Source organism: Podarcis filfolensis (assembly GCF_964270895.1).
Source record: "Podarcis filfolensis genome assembly, chromosome: 4".
NCBI classification, from domain to species: Eukaryota; Metazoa; Chordata; class Lepidosauria; order Squamata; family Lacertidae; genus Podarcis; species Podarcis filfolensis.
In genome coordinates this window covers 70,985,086-71,008,171 of record NC_139607.1, presented here as the reverse complement: position 1 = coordinate 71,008,171, position 23,086 = coordinate 70,985,086, and the positions used below count along the sequence as shown (strand labels likewise).

The following is a 23,086-nucleotide window of genomic DNA, read 5'->3' as shown; positions in this document are numbered from 1 at the left end:
ATTCAGAACCTTATTTTCAAACATCCACTTTCTGGGACTCCCCCCTTCCCCCACCCCTACCGTATTCCCCTTTCATATTGTTGTTTCCACAAGTTCTATTTCTGATTTAAAGCACAATTTATATACCCCATTGTTCAAATTTAAATTTATACAAACCTTATGCAACACCCTTGATAAAAAAAAAAGCAAAAGATCTCTCCCCATAGCCCACCCCCTTTTCTTTCCACAATGTCCCCCTTTTTTCCCATTAAAGTAAAAGCACACAGAATAAAAGTATAAAAAAATAAAAAATATATTAGAAAAAAGAAAACCAATTCAGAAAATAGTTGCAAGCCTTTGGATTCTAATTCTCCCTCCCCTTCCCCGGTTTAATTTCCCTTATCCTCCAATCTATGTTTCCAGCCTGGAAATCTTAAGTCCATCAATCCCATTTTTCCCCCAACTCCTTGCAGAATTATTTCCCATTTTTAGGATTACTTTTTTTTAAAAATTAATTCCTAAATCTTTAAAAACCTTTAAAAATGTCAAATTATAAAATTCCCCCCATTGTTCTTTCAAGGTTATAGTCCAGCTTCCTCTTGTTCCGCTGCTAAAACTTTCTTATTCAGAAGTTTAGTAACTCTACATGGGTTGTTGTTATTCAGGAACAAAAACTTGCGTTCAGTCCCTTCCTTCTTCAGTAAGGTATTCTGTTGTCTCCTTTTAGTCTAAACACCCTGTAGACGAGATTCAGTTTCAGTTTTGCAGCTTTCCCAGGAGATAACCAGTTCTGTGAAATTCCGAAGTGTTGTATTTTTCCCGGCTTACGCCCATCTTTGTAATGTCCCGAAGCTCCTCTAGGGGGGTTGTTGTAACTTTGTTTCCAAAAATCCGATTGTTCTCCGTATTTTCGCCATTTTGTATTCAAGTCTTAACAAATTATATCAAGTTGTAACAAATTTGACCAGCAAGGTCCTTGTAATAAAATCCTCTTTAAAATTCCGACTTTGACAGCTACTTTGACAGCTGTCAAAATCACCGGCTCTTTTCACCAGGCTCACTCCTCAATCGCCCCGGTTCCCAGGGAGGGGGGTGCATTTTCCTTCTCCTTCAATTCTTCCTCCAGCACAATTCTTGTACTTTCCCATCATGGAATTCTTGATTTTAGCAAAGATACCGTTCTTTTTGGGCCTTGGCTTCCCAATCCTTGTTTTAAAATGTCTACAATAGGGAGGGGGACTGACTTCCTTTTTAGATCCCCCCCCGCTCGTCTCAAATCCCAAAAATTTTTCTTCTTTTAAACCCGATTTCCAATTTACTCACGGGTTGTTGTTAAAAGTCCAAATTCTCAATGGAAGAAGTCAGCGCTCTCCGCCGGATGGCATGCGGCTTCGCTCGGCAGGGATGGCAGAGGACTCAAAGCACCACGCTTCTCCCCGGCACCCGATCCGTAGCCTTTAAAAAGGCTCCTTCACGAGTCGGGAGGGCGCTAGCGGTGCTAGCCGAGTCTCCAAGTCCACGGCCCCCGTGGCCGTGGTTTCTAAGGGTCCCCGCATCGCCGGTGCGGTAAAACCCAGCCCCTGCCGAGCCGGCTCCCTCCGGAGCTCGGAGGGAGTCCGCCATTCGGCGATGGCGCCAACCCGGAAGTCCAATTTTAGAGGTACAGTTAGAAGGGGAAAGTAGCAGAGTGGGTGTATCAGCAGTATTGGTGCACTCAAGGGACTTATTAGATCTTGGTTGCCTTGTTGTGTTGGTACAGCACTATAGCAGCTGCGTATGAAGTGCCCTCTCTTGCTCTCTATGACATTCCCGGTTTCTGAGAGTGATCCCAGCATGACAGGTACTACCAGTGAATCAAGTGAAAAATGACACATTTTCAACATGGTTTTGATATTTGTCTGTTTTCAGATCAGCTGTCAGTGCCAGAGGAGGAGAAGTCAGTATTACTTTTGGATATTGAATCTGTGATTACCTTCTATTGTAAATCTCGTAATGTCAAATACAGTTCTAGCCTTAGTTGGACATATCTACTTAAGCCATTGGTGCATCTTCGACTTCCACGAAGTGACTTATACAACTGCTTCTATGCTATCATGAATAAGTACATCCCCAGGTAAAGAAAACATATATTCAAGTGCACTCTGGTTTTAAATGTTGTTTGCCGTCTTCCCCCAAAACCCACCTACTCTTTTCCAGGACAGAGGCTTTACTAGCTGTTTTCAAAGAATGGAATAATTTTCTGTTGTGGGTTTGATAGATGGTGTTTTCCATTGTCATGTGTGTATGAAATAAAGCTACAAACTGAGCCTGATATTTTTATTGTCACAGGTGTCTATGACTTCAATTTTAATGCTCTGATCATTTTGTTTAAGAGTAGAAAGTTGTGTGCAATAAGAATAATTGTGCTTCTGTTTCATGAGCACTTTTGCTATTCTTCTTTTTAGGGACTGCTTCCTGAAAGGGAGACCATTTCATCTCTTCCGGCTGCTCCTCCAGTACCATGAGCCAGAGCTGTGCTCTTTTCTTGACACCAAAAAGATGACCCCAGACTCATATGCACTCAACTGGGTAATAAAGTGAAAGTAGGGAAACATAATGAAAAGCATACTTCTGTAGTAATTTTTAAAAGTATCATTTGCTAAATAAGGAAGCTTAAACCAAAAATAAAGCATGTATAATCTCTGAGGGGACCTTATTGTATTAAATTTAGCTGCTAGGCATTATAATATTCTGATGTCTGCTTAGCAGATAGGGCACAAATGTGTCTCTAAAAATGAATCCCATGCTCAAAGATTGGCATTTTAATAAGCAAAGCAGTAACTATAAACACTTGTGGTACATTATTATTATTGTAATAGCCAAACAAATTGAGGTTCCTGTTTGTTGCAAAATCCTAGTCTTCTGACAGAATTGTAATTCCCAAGAAGACTAGGGTGGTTATTTGTAATGTAGAAGCTACACTGTGTGGACTTTAGACACACTCTACTACGCAGCTTCTATTTCCAGATATTTGGTTGCAGAGTTTTACTGGCATTCAGATTTTTGCTAAGGAAGCCTCAGTGGTGTTTGGGAAGCTATGACACTGCAGCATATTTAAAACTGACCAGGATTCACAGGAAATGTGTAAAGCTGCCTTTTAATACAAACATAGCTGAAGTTTTAGGATACATGCAACATGATTCTGTGCAAGTTTACTTTGTTTACTGGGAAGTAAGTCCCAAGTTTACTCTGAATTAAGTACAGTGATGCTTTCTCCAAGATAGGTGTGTGTAGGATTGTAGCCTTAGTCCTTACTCTTATTAGAAGAGTCCCTTGAAATCATGGGGACTTACTTCTTAAGTACATGGAATCATAGAACTGTAGAGTTGAAAGGCACCCCAAGGGTTTTGGAGTATTAATTATTTCCCCTCCCTCCAGGTAGTTTGTGAATATAATAATGTTAACTACAAACTTGCTTGACTTTCCTTTCATTCCTTCAATTTTCCAGCTTGGATGCCTGTTTTCAAGCTACTGTTCTCATGAAGTCACTCGTGCAATATGGGACGGATACCTACAGCTAGCAGATCCATTCTTCATTTATTTCCTAATGCTTATCATCCTTGTTAATGCAAAGTGAGTATATAGTTAATACACAGCAACAAATTAGTTGGCCACTTAGACTTGTCTCTACTTTGTGTGCTTACGCCTTATCTCCGCTTTTGCCTCTTTCCAGAGAATTCATCTTAGCACCAGAGTCAGATGACAAAGAAGATGTCGTGAGTAAGTCCTGCCATTCTAATGCTGCTGCAGCTGTAGAAAAAAAATCCTTAGGCACTTATATTGCTCAAGTTAGGTGCTTGGAAACCCCATTGATATGGAAGAATTAAGCTGGCCCTTAACTTTCACCAATGAGTTGGTTCTTTGAAAGATGAGCCTAGTTCTTTTGTGGCCAGATCAGATGCAAAGCTAAATTATGGTTTAGCATTATGTGAAGAAGGCTACAGCAGCTTTGAGCATCCACACCATCTCCCCTCTCCTCCTGCAAGGTTATTTAAAAAAAAACTAATCAAAGTTCCTTCCAGATGTTTTGAACTTCAGATTGCAGTGTGGCATAATATACAGGGCAGGTTTGTGTGCTCCCCCTGCCTACTTTGTCAGTTCTGCCATACTCAGATGAACCTATATTTGACTTGGTTCGCTGTTCGCTATGATTAATGGCTCCTTGCACACCTGCATTTATCTGGAGAATCTGAAATATTCTTCTGTGGATCTACAAGATGGCATATTTCTCTTTTTTAAAAACGTAGAACAGTTGTTTGTGAAGGCAGCAGACAAATGAGACCTCTTCTCATTGAGTGTTTGAAATTTTACACAGCAGCAAAATTTGTGGTTTGGATGTTGGGAAAGTATGTGGCTTTGTACAGGATTTAAGGGATGCACTGCTCTGTCATTTCTGGCTTTGGTGGACAAATGGAAATGAACATTGTCATGGTTGCTCAGGCAGCCAGGATGTGCTCCTTTATTACCATGGGACTTGTGAGTCTCCTCCCACACCTATGACACGTGCCATTTGTGATGAAGCTGACTGCCATAGAAGTAGTGAAATAGAAAATATTTGAGCTCTTTAACCAAAAAGCATTTGGGTGTCTAAAAGAGGTTCAGCTGCAAACATGTTGGCCTGAGTAATTCTTCTGGTTTAAAAAAAAATAAAATACATTTTACTTCTGGCAAACACAAATGTTAATGTTTGGTTTTTAAATGCCCCAGACCCTAATTTCCCTGTTATATGTTTCAGAATTCCTAGAAAAATCCCCTGCCAGTTTGGAAGTAGAAGATATAGAGGACCTTTTCTCCTTGGCACAGTATTATTGTAGCAAAACTCCAGCTTCCTTCAGAAAGGTAATTGACAAGCACTTAGGGTATTTCCCAAAGGGTATTCCGCATGGCAGCATCACATCGGAATCAAGCAAGGGCTCCCAGGCCTGATTTTATGATACGTAGAAGTGGTGAGCCTGAGACAACTGAACAGTTTGGGTTATGTTTTCTCTATCAAAAAAGTCTAGATCAAATATGGGTGCCTGTCTTATGCTGCAGTGCCTCTTATATATATATATATATATATATATATATATATATATATATATATATATATATTATCGGCCCAAATGTTACTTTGAGCATCACAGAAGGCTGAGAATACAACCCAGCTTCTCAGTATGCAGGTGTAAGGATACAGAGGCAACGAACTACATGACAGGTGATGGCATAGCAAATTTCCTTGTCTCCTTCCCATTGGCTCTTAAACCTCAAGCACCTTGCTCACCAGGAACAGGAGGAAGCAGAACATGTGGTGGTGAATAAGTTTATTGCTCCCCTGAGAATGAAAAGCTGGTTGCCTGGTTAGCTGGTTGAGGTTTGGGTCCACAAAATATATTGGATTTGCCTTCTCCCACTTCCCTGCCTTCCTCATTATTTGCCTTTGCAGCAGCTGCCATTTAGGGAGGAAGAGGAAAACTACCTTGCGTATCCTTTCCTTCCATTCCTTGCATGCAGAGTCACTGCATAGTGCCTGCCACAAACGACATGCAAATTTATAGGGTGAACTGTGTAAAGGGTAGATAATATTAGAAGCTTGCATTGTCATATTAATTTTTTGTTCATTCACTGAGTCATTCCAATAATAATAATGCCAAGCCTTCGGTCTCACGTGTCGTCTCAGCTTTATACACAGTACAGTGTTCCCAGAAGTGATTTCAGGATACTTTCCTACTGCTTAGCCAGTTGCAACAAATTTGGTTTGGACCTTGGCACTTAATCAAGCCCAGCCTTTCTGGGGATGCAGCTTTTTATTTTTGAAACAGTAGCTGTGAAACCATTTTGGATACTACAGCAGTTTATCACTCTTTGGAACAAGTCCTGGAGCGGCTTATGCCAACATTCAAATGGCTTTGAAAAGCATTGATTTTCAGTTATGTAAGTTGGCACTCATTCCAAAACAGCATTATTCAAGTATGCTTCATTCAGTTTCGTGTCGCAGGAGCAAAACGCAGTTGAACATTATATTATTTTCCACTTGCTACACACTTCTGGGGGCAGAAATGCTGTATTGAGGCTTGGGGAAATAAATGTAAAGCTACGTATAATATGATCACATTTTATTCTATATTTTTGATGGCATTATTTTTAACTCTGTCATAATATTATTGTAAACCAGCTTTTTGGGGGGTGACTGTAGACAGGAATCTGAATAGAAATCAGAAAAGAAATTGGACTTTGTATAGTTAGGGGTTCATTCCTTTCATTTTATTTCCATAATTGGCTAATAAATAATAAAATATTTTCTACAATTCTTTTCCAAAATAGAACCCTTGGGATGATTATCTACAAAAGCAGATAATGGAAATATTCATAGTTACATATGCAGATCAGTTTAAAGACTGAATTGCTAGCATGTTCTTTTTGACTTTCAGTAGGCTTGTGAAATCCTGAACCTGTTTTAGAATACTGGATTTTCTGAGCCACAAATCAGATGCATGACAAGGAGTTTTTCCCATCATAATACAAAAAAGTAAAAGCCACCACTGCTATATGAATGCTATACTATCAAAGAAGCAAGTGTGATATGGGCTTTGAGTACAGCTACTATATGCCTAGTATAGAATCTATGCTACCATTTTCATGGCAATAGCTGGAAAAGCTATCTGTAGTGCTTGCTGATCTTGGAATACTGTTCAACAAAGGCTGATGCAAAATCTACTCGCCAGGAACAGGGAAGTGCCGGAGGTCATTTACAGTTGCAGTATCTCTGCCTCTGCTGGTGGGTTTGAGGGGAGAGAGAGGGTCATGCTTTAGGCTTTAGTGGATCATACCTATTACCTGTCTATGGAGACAAAGGAATGTGTTTCCAAAAATGTAACCAATAAACCATGTCTATCAGCTGGTGGACACAATTTTTGTAGGGTATTTTGACACATTGATCAGGAGAAAGAGCTTATGAGAGATCTTCTATTTGACAAAATGAGAGCCAAAACAGCAGTATGCACAGAGCCCCCATAATAGTGTGAAATCGCACTTAAAGACATGCATTTGCATCTCTTTTTGAAGTCTTTCTGAATTGTGCAAGTACATAGTTGAGGGTCACAAATAGGACACCGTCTAGGTCTTGGTTTGGTGTCTTTATTTAGCACATAGCCTTAATGTTGGCCATAACTAGTGTTTTCTCTTACAATTACAGGACAACCACACTCTGTTTGGCAGCAGCTTGCTGGGTCTCAAAGACGACGATTCAGACTTGAGCCAAGCTTTGTGTTTAGCAGTTTCTGTATCAGAGATTCTTCAAGCTAATCAACTGCAAGGGGTCAGTAAGTCTGAAATGAAGGAAATAACATAGCTATCAGAGTTTCTACCTCCTGGGAGCTCCAAAAACAGAGCTGTTTCCCTGGTCATTGGCTAGAGTCCAACGAATTGTGAAACTAGTTTCATAAGTCCAAGAGGAGTTAAGTATAGTTTTACTGGAAAGTACTTTTAAAGCTAAGGATAATTTCAAAAGCAGTATATGATATATCACCACACAGCAGTGTTTGTAGGTCTGTCTGTCTCTGTCTACTATTCAAAGGAAACAAGTTAAAAAATTCCACTGGCAATGAGACTAAGTACATCTTGGGAACCCATCTAGTGATCCTGCCCTTCAGCACAGCTATAGTATAGCACAAGACAGTGGCTGTTTGTATATGGATATGCTGTTTTATTTGTTTCAGACTTGTTGCCTGCTAATTTCATTGAGTACCTACTAATGGGTGGGTGGAAAAATTACTGTTTCCTTTTCATATTTTCCAAATAGCTATTGCTTTTCTACACTGCAGTGACATCCCCTTTATTTGTTGCCTTTCAGCACAGCTATAGTATAGCACAAGACAGTGGCTGTTTGTATATGGATATGCTGTTTTATTTGTTTCAGACTTGTTGCCTGCTAATTTCATTGAGTACCTACTAATGGGTGGGTGGAAAAATTACTGTTTCCTTTTCATATTTTCCAAATAGCTATTGCTTTTCTACACTGCAGTGACATCCCCTTTATTTGTTGCCTTTTAAAGACTGCTGCTTTATACGTCTCACACCTAAAGAGTTCAAGGTGGCATATTCATAGTTCTAGGAACACGAATGGCGCTGTGGTCTAAACCACTGAGCCTTAAGTATGTACAGTGGTACCTCAGATTAAGAACTTAATTCGTTCAGGAGGTCCGTTCTTAACCTGAAACTGTTCTTAACCTGAGGTACCACTTTAGCTAATGGGGCCTCCCACTGCCACCACACCGCTGCCGCGCGATTTCTGTTCTCATCCTGAAGCAAAGTTCTTAACCTGAGGTACTATTTCTGGGTTAGCGGAGTCTGTAACCTGAAGCATCTCTAACCTGAGGTACTACTGTATACTTTTTGAACTAAATGAATAAAATATTCTTATTTCAGGAAGGAGTAAGGTTCTTTGTGGTGGATTGTCGTCCTGCAGAACAGTACAATGCTGGCCATTTATCAACTGCCTTTCATTTAGATTCAGACTTGGTAAGCGTACATTCTAGCTGCTTAATATGCTTGCTTTTTCATTTCCTTACATTAAAAAAAAAACGGGTGGAATCCAAGAGTTCTCAGAATCTTAGTTCTACGAATTCTTGTTTTAAGGTGCCTGGTTTATACCACCAAACTGTAGAAACGAGCTTCTTTCAAAGGATTCTGTTTGTAAACAGCTCCTCTAGTATTTAGAGTCTTCATGTCTCTTACCTAAATATTTTCCTAAAATGCAATTTGTTTTAAAGGATAGACATGATCTCCACCAATTTTTAGTTCGCTGCTCGGAAATTAAGAAACAAGAAAAAATCAGTGCCATTTTGAAATGAGTATGTAGTTAAAATCAGTGCTGTTTTTGAAAGGTTCGATCCACCATTTTGATTCAGAATGGCAGCCAGTTGTATCCAAACACGGTTGATCTCAGGAGCCATCATGCAACATTTAGTTACAATATCTTAAGAAGTGTACAGATGCATAGCAAACAAATAACTTTCCTAAATATATTATAGATTTAAGAGGCGGTAACAATAAAGTAACAGTTACAGTAAAGTGATAATTATTCAGTTCCTAAATGAAACGATTTCCAGAGTGTTAACTGTGTTGCAGAACAACAGATGTTTCGTTTGCCCATCCTGGTAAGCCAGACTTCCGAGGCGCGTTTCTCAATTTTTTCTCCATTTTTGCAATGGATTTTGCCGATTGGCAATTGCGCATTGGTTGTTGAGCGTTTTCAGTTGTCGAACAGCCTTCAGGAACAGATTACATTCAGAAACCAAGGTTCCACTGTATTAGCTTTTTAGTCTATGGCATACTTAATATGGAAGTGCCACAACACACTTCGCACACTTTCGATGATACAATGTTTACTTACAAAACAACACTCTTGTATTCTGCTCCTTACGTGGAAATAAAACACAAATTGAGGGAGTGAAAGTGGCACAATCAACTCGCAAGTCCTCTGTGACTTTTTGCAGCTTTGAGGTGCCTTCCTCCACTTCTTCACAACTTCGATGGCTGATAGTAGTAGATGGTGATGAGGATATTTGCAATAACCCTTTAAAAACACTATTTGCTTCCCTGAAGAGATGCCTTAGTAAATGTTCACACACCTGGTTCCCTTACTTCTTTGCCTTCAAGTCAAGAACTCAAATAAACTTCATAAAATGCCTTTATTTTTGTTTTAAGTGGTCTTGGAAAGGTATGGACATTTCTGCTTTTGATTTATGAGGTCCATTTTGGCCATGTTTTAGACTCTATGTTCTAAGGACCTTTGCACAGTTACGTTTTCCTAAATGCAGGCTAGTCTATATAGAAAAATGTGATACATGCACTACTTATAAAACTAGTTAAATCGGACTGCAGATGCAATTTGGCGTCTTAATGCTTAAATATATCCATTTGTTTTTGAGTGATTTTTAGTCTCTTTTCAGTCCACACATGTGTTCTTTGACTTTCTTCACAGATGCTCCAGAACCCATCGGAATTTGCTCAGTCTGTGAAGTCTTTGTTAGAAGCACAGAAACAGTCTATTGAATCTGGTTCAATAGCTGGTGGAGAGCATCTTTGTTTTATGGGAAGTGGCCGGGAGGAAGAGGATATGTATATGAATATGGTACTGGCACACTTTTTACAGGTACATCTAATATATTAGAATGTGTTGTATTTAAACATAGTGGGTGCTATCCAGCTAAATAATGCTAAGAGTAGAGTAGGGTAAAGTGATTTTTTCAGCTACTTCCCCTTCATCCTACAACCCCCCTTGCTTGTGCCCCCCCCCCAGTCCTGCTCCAGAGTGTTTAGGGACCCTATGGAACAGAATGAAAGGTTGTCCAGAAGTTGCAAAGGAAGGAGAAATTCATGAAAAATAGTACCCATTTTCCTTCACTGAAAGTTGGGTCAAAGACCTTTCTGCGAATGAAAGCAGCCCTTCTATTCACAGAGGTCTAGATCCAAGCCATTATCTTAATTTTATAACAGAGAATATTCACCTGTGAACTCCTATATATGCAAGTTCTTAGACCAGAGTGCTCAAAGTCTTCTAACCATATTCCGATGAAATGCCATATACAGCTAGTCTAAGCATGCTTGGCCTGTTTCATGTTTCTGCTTACCTTGTGAAGAACAGCAATTTTAGTATTCCCAGAGTGATTTACAATCTTCTTATTGCAGAAAAATAAAGAATATGTAAGCATTGCCAAAGGAGGATTCATGGGTAAGATTTACATTTAGTCACATCAGTTTTTATCTTTTCAAATGTCTTTTCCACTAGTTAAATGAACAGTCAGATGACTGGGGAGGAGACAGTTTGCATCCTTATCAAGGTGCTGGGCTCTACCTAGCGCAGCACATTTCCTTTTTCTTGCTGCCAGACTCGAATTCTGATCTTAGTTAATCCATTTTAATTTCTTTATATGTGTGTGTATGTGTGTGTGACTGCCTGCCTGCCTGTGTACATTGGTTTAATGGTGCCTGTTTTGTTACAAGGACAAAACAGAACGCATAGTGCTATACAACACAAAATATGTAATGTCCTTTCTCACAGCACTGCAACAGCACTTAGCAGACATTAATGTGGAAGGACCAGAAAGTGGATATGGCCATTGGATTGCTAGTACTTCGTACTCAAAAAGTAGTCTTAACTCCTTAGTTGACGTGAGTATACTTCTTATATCATATTGTGTAGCTGTGGATTGGACTGGTTTTCATGCAGAATTCATCCCCTGCAACTTGTCTTCAAAGACATTTACTTCCAGGCTTTTGCAGCTCAAGCCATATTACTTAAACCAAGAATGTCACAAGAGACCAGTTGAATCAGTCCAGAGGGCCATTTTGTTGAGCATCCTGTTCTTCCAGTGGCCAACCAGATGCCTTTGGGAAGCCTGCAAGCAACACATGAGTGCAAGAGCACTCTCTGCTTGCAATTCCCAGCAGCTGGTACTTGGGGGTATGTTGCCTCCAACAACAGAGGTAGAACAGAGCCATTGTGGCTGTCTTTATCTGTTCTTAGGCACTAGGTAAAGACTTTCTCTTTACCTGGGCTTAAGGGTGGCACTGTGGCCTATTTTAGTAGATTGGTATGTGTACGGTATGCCTTCTATCTGTATAGCTGTGCTTTTAGATTTTTATTGAATGTTCTTAGTTGGTTTTAATATAAGTCACTTTGGATCTGTGAGAAAAGTGACTAACTATTAATAATTATAGCCATCTGACTCTCTAATTGGTCAAGAAGTGAAGGAAACATAGCTACACACACACACACACACACACACACACACACACACACACACACCCCTTATCCTAGATTGTCCCTTTAACTAGCTCACGTCTCCATCTTTGAGATAAATATGACAATAACCTTCATGCAGATTACTTATGTACAGATCAAATAACTGCAAAAGTTTCTTTTCCAGGGCGATTCTCCAAATGGTTCAACTGATGGGAAGGGTGTCAAGTCCTTGGTCAACAAGATGACAGAAGCTTTCAAGACGAGATCTGTGAATGTGAAAGAAAAAGTTATTAGTTTTATTGAAAATACATCAACTCCAGTTGATAGGTGAGTTATTTTGCTCTGACTGCTTTTAGTGATTATTGGCTGAAGTCGTGCATGCTTACTTGGAAGTTAGTCATATTGATCTCGGTGGGACTAACTTTTGAGTAAATGTGCATAGGATGGGGAGGATTCATAGAAACTTTCTTCCTTCAAAATGTCTGTAACAAGCACCATCACCTGATTGTTCACCATTTTAGAGCTCCATCGTTTCTGTGTAAACAATTTTGGTGCCCTTAAAAGCTATTTAACCTCTCTCTGAACAGTTTGAGTGTGGACACTGGACAACGAAAAGATTCTCACATTTAACTATTGCCTCTCTTGTTATGTCTTGCTATTGGGAAAGTGGATTCTGGGTTTAATAACTTGACCTTGTAAAAATTGGTAAAATAAAAGGAACTTCTAAATTTTAGCCAACAGATTAATCGTGATCTCTTCCTTTGAACTCAGGATTATGTTATCCACCATTCCTCGTACTCCAAAATAGCTTTGTGCACATTAAGCCATAATTGAAACATTACTACTTCTGTGGAAGAGTATCAGCTCTTACTAACAGCTCCTGAAATCCATGAAATAGTATTCATTGTATGGAAATTTCAGCTCTTTTCTTTCTTTTTTTAAAAAATGCTCATTGAAAAAGATTTTTTTCATATTTTCTCATACTCCCTCCTGCTTGATACTCTACTGCCAAGTAAGAAGAAATAAATCAGATACTCTTTCTTATAGATTTTAATTACTTTGTTCTGTCCTCTGCCCCAATTTGCTATAGAGTTTCTTTCAATCTTTCCTGGCCTGAGACAGCAAGTTTGCAGCGGTAAGCCATTGTATTGAACCATCTGAGTAAAACTGCCTTTGTCCTTTTTTCGCATGACTTCACAATGTTTGTAAGCATTGGTTACACTGACAATCTCTCTCAGATTATTTTAACATCAAGCTATTAAAGCATTTCAAGTGTTGTCTTGGAAACTAGAGAGAGAAAGAGAAGCTGTATACACAGTACTTGTTCATATTCATTATGTTGTTTGTTCTGGAACATCTTTCCCCTATTCCATATCATGAACCACACCGATTACTTCTTTTTCAAGCTTTTAAACATGATTGCCATGTTCAGACAATCATATCTCTTCTTAAACTGTGGTAATCCTTTTTCCTGCATACATAGCCCCTTTGCTCCTCAGCAGCATACAGCATTCAAACCAGGAGGTTTTACTAACCATAGTTTCCTGTTACAATTGAAGTGGGAAACCATGGATTCCAGTTTGTTTGTTTGTTTTATATACTGCTCATCATCAGAATAGTACAAGGCAGTTTATAACATTGTTTTGGAACAAGCTTGTTACGAAGCTAGCAACCATAGTTGCCTTTGAAAGAGGGTCTTTAGATGGATTTTGAATTTTTCCTCCTGCACCTGTGTCAGCATACAGAAAGCAGATCTTTGGAGATCAGCAAAATTCATATCAACCTGAATTTTAACAGAACAGTAGTGTTACATTATACCCACATTCAAAATTAAAAAGTTGTATTTTTATTATCATTTTTTATTTATTTGCAAATTTTATCTGAAATAAAACAAAATTAAACCAACACATATTTTAAACATCTAACAACCTGCTATTAAAACAACACCAATTTAAAATATTGCTTAAAACTATTCTTTGCAACAGAGAGTTGCCATTGAACCACATTATCAAATTCTCAACAAGCAAGATTTCCATATCTTTAAAAATGCTCCTTACATTTCAACAAAGCATAGCACAGCTTTTCTGGAAGTGCATTCCAGAGGCGTAAGGAAATTTCCAAAAGGCTTTGTCCCTTCCTGCCACCAACCTAAATTTCCCCAGGTAGCACCACCTGGAAGCAACTCTATCTGAAGATCTTTGTGGAGTAGGTTCATACAGGAGCAGGTGAAAGTTTAAAGAGGTAAATTACCTTTTCAGAGAATTGGTTTTTCTTCTTTGGAGGCTTTATTCAGAAGAAATAATGTGTTGTTTACAACTTAACAAACCCTGATCCACAATTTTGCAATGTGTTCATACTTAATAACAGCAACATTACCTTAGTATGTTTTGGTGCCACTAAACAGCAAAGTCTTGACCAGAGGAGGCATGCTTTGAGAATGGAAACATTAAGGCAACCAGAAATGTATGCTCAAGATGGTGCTATGCAAATATAACACTTAACCGTAGTTGGTTTCCCCCAAACATAGTTTCAACTAAACTAAACTAAAGTTGTATCATCCCCATACCCGTCTGTCACACTGCCCATTTCATGTGTACATTGTCAGTGTTACTGATGCTTATTGTCTTAAGTTACTAATGAGCACTCCCGACTTTGCTTTATTTGGGTAGCGCATTTGTTTGCTTCCCCCTTTAACAATTTTCTTTTCCCAAGTAGTATCCACTTTTAATACTTTCGAGTCCTAGAAAGCAAAAGCTGTAAGATATGCCTTCAGGAACAGAGTGATACCTCTTTCTCTCCACCCCACCCCTTTAACAGCAATTGAATTTAAATTTCAACAGCAGTGTGTAAATATGAGCATCGTCATTTTCTCTCTCTCAAAAACAGAATGTAGAAAGATTTCAGAGGAAACATTCAGCCACTGAATGTTAGGAAATGTGTGACAAGTTGGAAACATGTGCCTCTTTATTGAGTCATGCTCAGTATCTATGCCAAGTAATATTTTTAGAAAGTCAACAAAAGATGAATGGGCAAGATGCTAGCAGCAGCAGGGGAAAACTGAATAGAGGGGATGCCATCGTTTATACTGTACCAGCTGAGGCTGTTGTATTGTTCCATAAGAAGGTATCTTCAGAGATTATTTTAAAGACTCTCAACTTTCCAACCTACCAAAGCTGTGGTGTGTGTGTGTGTGTGAAATAGTTGCCCAATAGCGCAACTCAGTATTAGGAGAGAGCCTTAAAGATGCTTCTGACTTCTGACATAGATTATTTGACCTGCTAGAGAGAGCTGTGTTCGCTGCAGTTTAATAAGAAGGCAGTTTCACCATTTTCTCCAAAATGGACCACGCCACTATAATACAACTCAGCCCTTGTTGTCTGCTTTCACTAATCCAGCGTGGCTCGTTTGGCCACTCTCTGCTTTTTTCTCACCGCCAGCTGTCTTCATCTGGAATCCTTTGGCTGCACATACAGGTTCACGTCTTTTGCCGTTGCATGCTGCTATGGGAAATATCATGGTGTCGTCCTTTTTTCCAGTTTCTTTTTTCTTTCTTAACACGTAGGATTTTTCTCTCCCACCCCCACCCTATAATCTTCCCTTGTCGACAGACATGTGAGCAGCAGTGACCGAGTGGGGAAACCGTACCGAGGCGTGAAACCGGTTTTCAGCATTGGAGATGAAGAAGAGTATGATACTGGTATGGTAGAGAATGCTTCTATCTGAAATCAAGTATAAACAAATTCCACGTGAAGGGGGAAGGAATGCTCCCTTGGAGGAGGAAAAGCCCGAGGATTTTGGGTCCCATTTCAGACTGACTGCACAGAAACTCATTCCTTCCCCCTTCACATGTCCCGTCTTGCAAGCCATTAGATGTATTACCAAAGAGGTGTTTTAACCAATGCCTGAACTTACTCTGGGATCTGTTGAGTTAAATGCACTTGTCACTTTACTAAAGCAGTCAATATGTTTTGTTTAGCATGCTTCTAACCTTAGGACGCGGGTGGCGCTGTGGGTTAAACCACAGGTTGGTGGTTCAAATCCCCGTGACGGGGTGAGCTCCTGTTGCTCGGTCCCTGATCCTGCCAACCTAGCAGTTCGAAAGCACATCCAAGTGCAAGTAGATAAATAGGTACCACTCCGGCGGGAAGGTAAACAGCGTTTCCGTGTGCTGCTCTGGTTCGCCAGAAGCGGCTTAGTCATGCTGGCCACATGACCCAGAAGCTGTACGCTGGCTCCCTCGGCCAATAAAGCAAGATGAGCACCGCAACCCCAGAGTCGGTCACGACTGGACCTAATGGTCAGGGGTCCCTTTACCTTTAACCTTAGGACAATAAGGTTGCAGGGGGGAGTTTGTTGAGGGCATCATTCACGTGCCCTGAGAATTCTAGGACATCTCCTGATTTAATGCAGGACGCCAACTAGACCTTTACTATTGCCTCATGTGAAGTGAGGCCACAACCTACCAGAATCACACGCGAGACTCCTGCCAAGAGGAGACAATAGAGAAGCCTATCTGCCATTACTGATCTTCTCACTGACAACCACCCAATAATATTTCATTTCAGTTTTAATTTGTATACCACTTTTCTTGATCAGTACACACAAGGCAGTTTGCAAGCTGAAGAAACAACAAAATAAGACTGCAAAGATCACACCACACCCAATAACAATCTGATCCACTACAAAAAGTCACAATAAAAACATAACTTTAAAATAAACAGCTTGCATCAGATAAAGAAATATTCAATAATTCTTTAGAATATAATAGTAAAGTTAAATGTCAGCAGATAATAATTAAATGGTTTACAGTTTTGACAGTTTACCATAAAGAATTACTAAACTACAATCAACAGAAATAACGGCAAGTTACAATGCATAAAATACCACAAAACATACAAAACCATGTAAAAGGGTCAGATAGAGAAACATGCTTCCTAAATTGAGAATCCATCAGGGGCCCAGGGAAATCAGGATTTTTATTACTGGCTGTGGGGTAATTGCTCTAGGCCCCCCCACAGGGAAAGGGCTGAATCAACCTTGACAAAAAGTGCATTCAAAATAGCAAAAAATGACATTGACAAAAGAGCAATGAGACGAGGGGGTATTAGTTGGCCCTTTGGTGCTCTCAGGACATGGCTTTTGTGAATGAAAAAAAAATCCATCTTTGTCAATTCCTGTAGTGAATTTGTGAGTCCAGCAATGAGAACATTTTGTTCACAAAACATGTGATCTAAAATCACTTAGGAATGACAGCTGACTGGCCTCCCAATACTATATTTAGAGTTGCTTTTAGGATTGACCTGCACTCGTGCTGGAACTCTCAGTTGCATCGATCAATACATTATTTAGGAAAATAAAGTGCAATATTTTATTTAGGACAAGTAGGACACAAAAATGGAATGGAAAAATCAGATAACGAAATGGGATGATTCCATTCCTGTCTTCTAGTCAATCAATTTAAGGAGTGATAAGACAGAAGAATTAGCAGACTTTGAACTTAACATCCTCTTGTGCAGATAATGCTGTTTTCTGAATTGTGAAGTCACTGCCACTGTAAACTTTTGCTCCATAATTGTGCATTCCTACTCAGTGTCAGAATGAGTAAAATTCCTTCCTCTAACTAGGGAAGCATAACTTAATTAATAGCTCATATTACTTAATTAAAACAATTCAATTGCCCCGAGTTAATCAGGCAAGCAGATTTTTTAATAGGTACATTAAAAAAAAAGTCAAGTGTTTATAAAAACTGCAGGTGGCAAGTGCCACCTTCGAAGAGGCATTTTCTCGTCTCTTGTGTTTCTTCTGTGAATACCTGCTGTGACTTGTGCATTGTCAAAAAAACAAACAAACATGCATCTTACTTTGGAAATGCTGTTATTATCTACATGCACTTTTATACACATTTATCAAGAGGGTGGTATCCAGTGGTGGCTGTCTGCTGGAGGAAGGGAATCCATCAGTGGAACAGGAAAGGAGACAATTTTTGGTTATCCCTCTCCCAAAACAAAATCTGCTCAACGGTGCTAGGGATCTGCCTCCCTGTTCTGCTGATGAGTTTACTTCTGGCAGAAGAGAATTACCATTGTATATCACCCTAGTTTGCTTGATTCATATGATTAATAGATTAAACCATGTTGCAGCCCTGCTCCTACCGTGAACAATAACTTTCATAATAGCAAAATCATTAGGAAGCTTAAACCAAATAGGCAAGCAAGATTTGAGGTGAAATGACCTACTTTTGACACTGCAGCGTTACTTATTAATTTTTGGAACTGCAACTGAACTGAAACTTTAGGCTTGGACAATGCATCATAACAAAAATGCAAAGAAAAGCATGAAAATGTGAGAATTCAGTTATGTGATAGATACAGGGTTAGATCCAGATTTTTGTCATGCCTAGAGTAGACCCAGCTGTCTAAAATGATCTAGCATAAAAAACAAGACACAGTTTTTAATTACAGATAGGTAGCCGTGTTGGTCTGCCATAGTCAAAACAAAAAAATTTTTTTCTTTCCAGTAGCACCTTAAAGACCAACTAAGTTAGTTCTTGGTATGAGCTTTCGTGTGCATGCACACTTCGTCAGACGAAGATCTATGTTTTGTCCATGTGACATCACTCCTTTCTTTTTTAAACAGATGAAATTGACAGCTCCTCAATGTCGGATGATGATCGAAAAGAGATTGTCAACATCCAGACTTGGATAAATAAACCAGACATAAAGTTTCATTTCCCCTGTAAAGAGGTGAAAGAAAATGGACACATGTTTCCAAGGTATTGTTGGATGGATAATTATAATCACTAATACTTATTATAAAAAGTACATAAATATCATAGATAGATAGATATTTGGTATTGATAGTTGTTGACTTCTATGTGTTAGAGAATTTTGTGGATTCACATAATCATCTTTTTTACTACAAGGTGAATTTCTGTTTATCTCATGGTGAAGATCTGCATGATCTGGGAATGAGTTCAGTGTACAAACTCTTTAGTCCTAGACATATTTACCAGGAACTGAGTTCCATTGATCTCAGCGACACTCACGTCACAGTAAACATGCTTAAGATTGGCATCATGTCTAGTTTTCACCTTCTTTGTTGAAGAAAAGCTAAAAAACTGAGTTTTCTAATACTATAGCAGGCACCTGGTACTTGTACGTGTTTAATTTGTTTGTATGACCTGGTACCTCATGGATTTTTCACTGTGAGGTCCCTTCAGAAAATATTTTCACAGTAGAGGTAATGGTGAGAGACTTCATCCCAAGAAACATTTCACCCAATGATAAGAAAAACAGTTTGAGAAATTCCAGTATCAGCTGGGTTAAAGCACTGTCATGTTCTGTCAGAGGAAAACCAGCATTTTAATTCTGAAATAAATATTTATAAGTGGTTACAAAGTCTTTTGAGGCATTTGCTTCAGGAAATGAGTACTGTTGCTACTTTTCCCACCATGTTTTTTTCCATCTCTGGATTGTGTCCTATGTTCTTTATGTGTAAGTGGAACAGATTTCTGCTTGTGGAATGGGACTTCACCTTCTCTCCATTGCAGTCTTGCACATGACCTCAAATTCTGCTGTGGAAAGTCGGGGGAGCCTCGGGCAAATTAGGCATTTTGTGCAGAGGTCTGTAATAAGGGAGTAGAAAGGTGTAGTCCTGTGTACAAACATGATTCTGCTCATGCAACGTTGGATTCCACCCTCTGTATTTCTGACAAAAAAAACCTTTTCTCTTTTTACTTTGTTCACAGTCATCTTCTAGTAACAGCAACACATATGTACTGTCTGAGGGAAATTGCCTCCCGAAAGGGATTTGCTTACATACAATCTCGCCAGGCACTAAACTCTGTAGTTAAAATAACATCCAAGAAAAAACATCCTGAATTAATAACCTTCAAGTATGGAAATAGCACCACTTCGGGCATAGAGATTTTGGCAATTGAGAGGTAAGTTTGTTTGTTTGTGTTTTGCTTCAGACTCATCTACACATGACTATTCCCAATCAATTGCAGTGCATTTTCTCCTCTGAGATCAGATTGGGAAATCCAAATAGCGTGATACAGACAATTAGACACTCTTAGCATTCCATGCTACGTACTTCCTCTGAAAGGCTCTTTCGCCTTTTCTGACTGCTGGACTTTTTATGAGATTTTCTTACCAAAGCCTCAAACTACATAGCTTCCCAAGATTTTTTTTTAAATGTGGAGGTAAGACATACAAAGTGCTAAAAGTTTCCATTTCAGTGGCTTTTCACCTAAGTTGTTTAAAGCCTGTGCAAATTGCCCTGTTTATTAGGCGATAACTATTACTGCAAACATCCCATGATTACAGGATCATATTAAATGGCTGTCTCCATTCAACCATCATGGGACAGAGGTTTTTATTTCTCACTTCCTGCAATGGGTTGGATGCAAATGGGTTGGATGCAAAGAACTTTTGAGTATGCAGAAAACAGCTTTTACATATATATATTGGAAAGTTGCTTTCCTACTCAGTATGCATTTGGATACCTCTTAAGATACAGTCAGGACACAGGTGGCGCTGTGGGTTAAACCACAGAGCCTAGGGCTTGCCAATTAGGTTGGTGGTTCAAATCCCCGCGATGGGGTGAGCTCCTGTTACTTGGTCCCTGCTCCTGCCAACCTAGCAGTTCAAAAGCACATCAAAGTGCAAGTAGATAAATAGGTACTGCTCCTGCAGGAAGGTAAATGGCGTTTCCGTGTACTGCTCTGATTTGCGGCTTAGTCATGCTGGCCAACTCCCTTGGCCAATAAAGCGAGATGAGCGCCGCAATCCCAGAGTCGTCCGTGACTGGACCTAATGGTCAGGGGTACCTTTACCTAAGATACAGTAACCAAATTTCTATGATTAAGGAGAAGGTTGTGATTTGTGTTTGGATACAACTGGATGCTATTTTGAATCAATATGGCAGACTGGACCTTTCAAAACTACTGATTTTAACCACTAGTTTCAAAATTGCTGGGGGTTTTTCTTTGTTAGAATTCCTGAGTAATCCAGGGTACGAGGCTGCTAGTGCTGGTATAAGTCAATTCTTTAGTAGTTTTCAGGTTTTGACTTGCTTAAGAATATCACCTTTAGACTTATACAAGGAGTGCAAATCAACCACTTTTCTCACGTGGTACCTGAGGGTGCTCTTCCAAGATGCCTTTGGTTATAACTCATTATATGTCAGCAAGATAAAGTGTACCTGCAGTGGGTATTACCCAACCATTTACACAAGGAAATTCTAGCTGGATGGGCTGTGATATAGTAGTTATTTTACAAATTGCATATGAAAGCAGCAAACAGGCATTAACGTGGCTATTTGAAAAGAAGCCTTAGTCATTATGAAACAATATTTTTAATCCTTCTATTATCTCCATCTGTCCCGGATGCTTTTGTTGAGATTCCTGCATTGCAGAAGGTTGGACTAGATGACTCTTGTGGTCCCTTCCAGCTCGACGATTCTATGACGATTCTATACTAAATCTTTGATCAACAGTGAATTTGTTCAGTATGTCAACAAATGTTCTTTTTGTTTCCATTTCTTAAGGTATTTGATTCCAAATGCAGGTGATGCTACCAAAGCCATAAAGCAACAGATTATGAAAGTTCTGGATGCCCTGGAAAGCTAATGAGAAAAAGACTTTTTCAGTTGTGTCTTAAAAAAAGAAAAAATGACAACCTGGATACTGCACATGGACCTAAAATGAATTTTCCTGTGGAATACTAACCTAAGAGGACATTTTCAGTTTACTGATGGGAGTGCCTGGGTAGCAGGTTTAAGATAGGAGTAAATTATACATTTTGAATATATTTTTAAAGTCTTTTACTTTAACACTCTTGGATTTTGTAAAAGTTGTTTATTATAAATGTCAGTTATTTTTCAAGTAGCTTTTGAGGATCTGACCTGTTCTTAATAAGAGCGATTCAATACACAGATCACTTTGAAGAATTGTATTGAAGCCACACAGCACTTCTAAGATAATGGGAAAATATTTGAAACCCATTTTCTTCTTAATATTACAAACTGTTAAGTAGCAGCTGTTTTTTAAAGGCCCGAAGCACTGAATATGTGGTTTGATCTGCTGGGTGAAACATCAAGGAGTGACAACAATACATAGGCTAGGAAATAGAACTAGGAAAAATTGGGACCCAGCTAAAAATAATATTGCAGTCCACTAAACTGGGTGGGTGTGTAACGTCTTCTGTGTGCTATCAAGTAAAAAAATAGTGGCTAAATTAATAAACTTGAAATGTTGAATTGGATGCCGTAATGAAAAGTTTACACTCGCAAGTATGCGGCTGGGTTATTATGAAAGTGGAGGTTTTATTGGGCCATGGTCAGCATTAGAATGGATGCTGAAATCAGAATTCCTGTGATGGAATATCGAAGTTGGCTGCCATGATGGGGAGACAAACATAATTGTTGGATTATCTTTTCAGAAACTGTCTGGCATGGACTGAAGGTGTACTCTTTGCAAGTGAGGCAAAGTGATCAGAGAGCTACATATTTGCAGTGATTTTTTTTATACATATGATATGCCTTTTCCCCCTCTTCAAGTCATGTCACTTAAGTATTTGAAATAATGTCTTCACTGCTTGAGAATTACAAGATTTTGCTGCAAATCTGTAGCTATCACATATTGACCAAATGTTTAAGAGGAACTTGAATGCTCTTTGTATCCTGGAGCAAGTTCAGTACATGAAGATATGAAAGGCTGCAAACCTGTTGGGTTAAATGTGCTGTGGAAAACAAAAGCAAAGCTGAACACCTGCAGTCGCAAAAGATTCTGTTGCGGTATCATCACAAAATAAATTAAGCTGACCTTTATAACAAATCAGTTCTTTAAGGTTACGTTCTTAGTAGGAATCAAGTTATGGCACCTTAATCCTGGAACTAACTCCCGTTTTTAAACATATCTAAATGAACAACACTAAAAGAAGTATTTGACGATGCATTGCATGAACTGCACCTCTGCCAATGCTCCTGTATTTATAATTCTGTCCCAGAGCTGTCATTTTACGTATTTTTTTTCTCCAGTTCTCCTTTAAAGTAAAATCTCCTGAAGAGCCTCCAATTTGTGCCTACTTCAACACAGATTCCCCCCATAGTGTTAATGTAAAGATGTTTGTGTTATTGTTTATAAACTGCAGTTGTAAATAAACCAGTACTATTTGAACACAAATGGTTCAGATACAAAATGTTTGATCCGACGATGTCATTTCTGCAGATTTAAATATTTTAGCAATGTACTGTAATCTGTTTTTCTTTATGATTCATCAAAATCAAACATGAAGGCTGATGGATTCAGACTTAAGCTTTCCTCCTGCTTGTGACGGG

General features: G+C 39.1%; 1 protein-coding gene across 3 annotated transcripts in view; it reads left to right on the top strand.

The window, feature by feature from the left end:
- TBC1D23 (TBC1 domain family member 23) overlaps window positions 1-22,947 on the top strand; it is a 32,820-nt gene extending 9,873 nt beyond the window's left edge. For 2 of the 3 annotated variants that reach the window (XM_083611912.1, XM_083611913.1), the window contains exons 4-20: window positions 1,888-2,092; window positions 2,424-2,547; window positions 3,467-3,591; window positions 3,692-3,738; window positions 4,754-4,857; window positions 7,193-7,315; window positions 8,425-8,517; window positions 9,983-10,153; window positions 10,690-10,732; window positions 11,063-11,172; window positions 11,931-12,073; window positions 12,837-12,881; window positions 15,355-15,443; window positions 18,383-18,518; window positions 19,494-19,688; window positions 21,296-22,473; window positions 22,524-22,947. In XM_083611912.1, coding sequence (XP_083468038.1) covers window positions 1,888-2,092; window positions 2,424-2,547; window positions 3,467-3,591; window positions 3,692-3,738; window positions 4,754-4,857; window positions 7,193-7,315; window positions 8,425-8,517; window positions 9,983-10,153; window positions 10,690-10,732; window positions 11,063-11,172; window positions 11,931-12,073; window positions 12,837-12,881; window positions 15,355-15,443; window positions 18,383-18,518; window positions 19,494-19,688; window positions 21,296-21,377 — 1,835 coding nt within the window. In that variant the 3' untranslated portion in view covers window positions 21,378-22,473; window positions 22,524-22,947. The remainder of the gene's footprint in view (window positions 1-1,887; window positions 2,093-2,423; window positions 2,548-3,466; window positions 3,592-3,691; window positions 3,739-4,753; window positions 4,858-7,192; window positions 7,316-8,424; window positions 8,518-9,982; window positions 10,154-10,689; window positions 10,733-11,062; window positions 11,173-11,930; window positions 12,074-12,836; window positions 12,882-15,354; window positions 15,444-18,382; window positions 18,519-19,493; window positions 19,689-21,295; window positions 22,474-22,523) is intronic. The other variant, XM_083611914.1, reaches the window with a different exon arrangement.
- The last annotated feature ends 139 nt before the right edge of the window (window positions 22,948-23,086 follow it).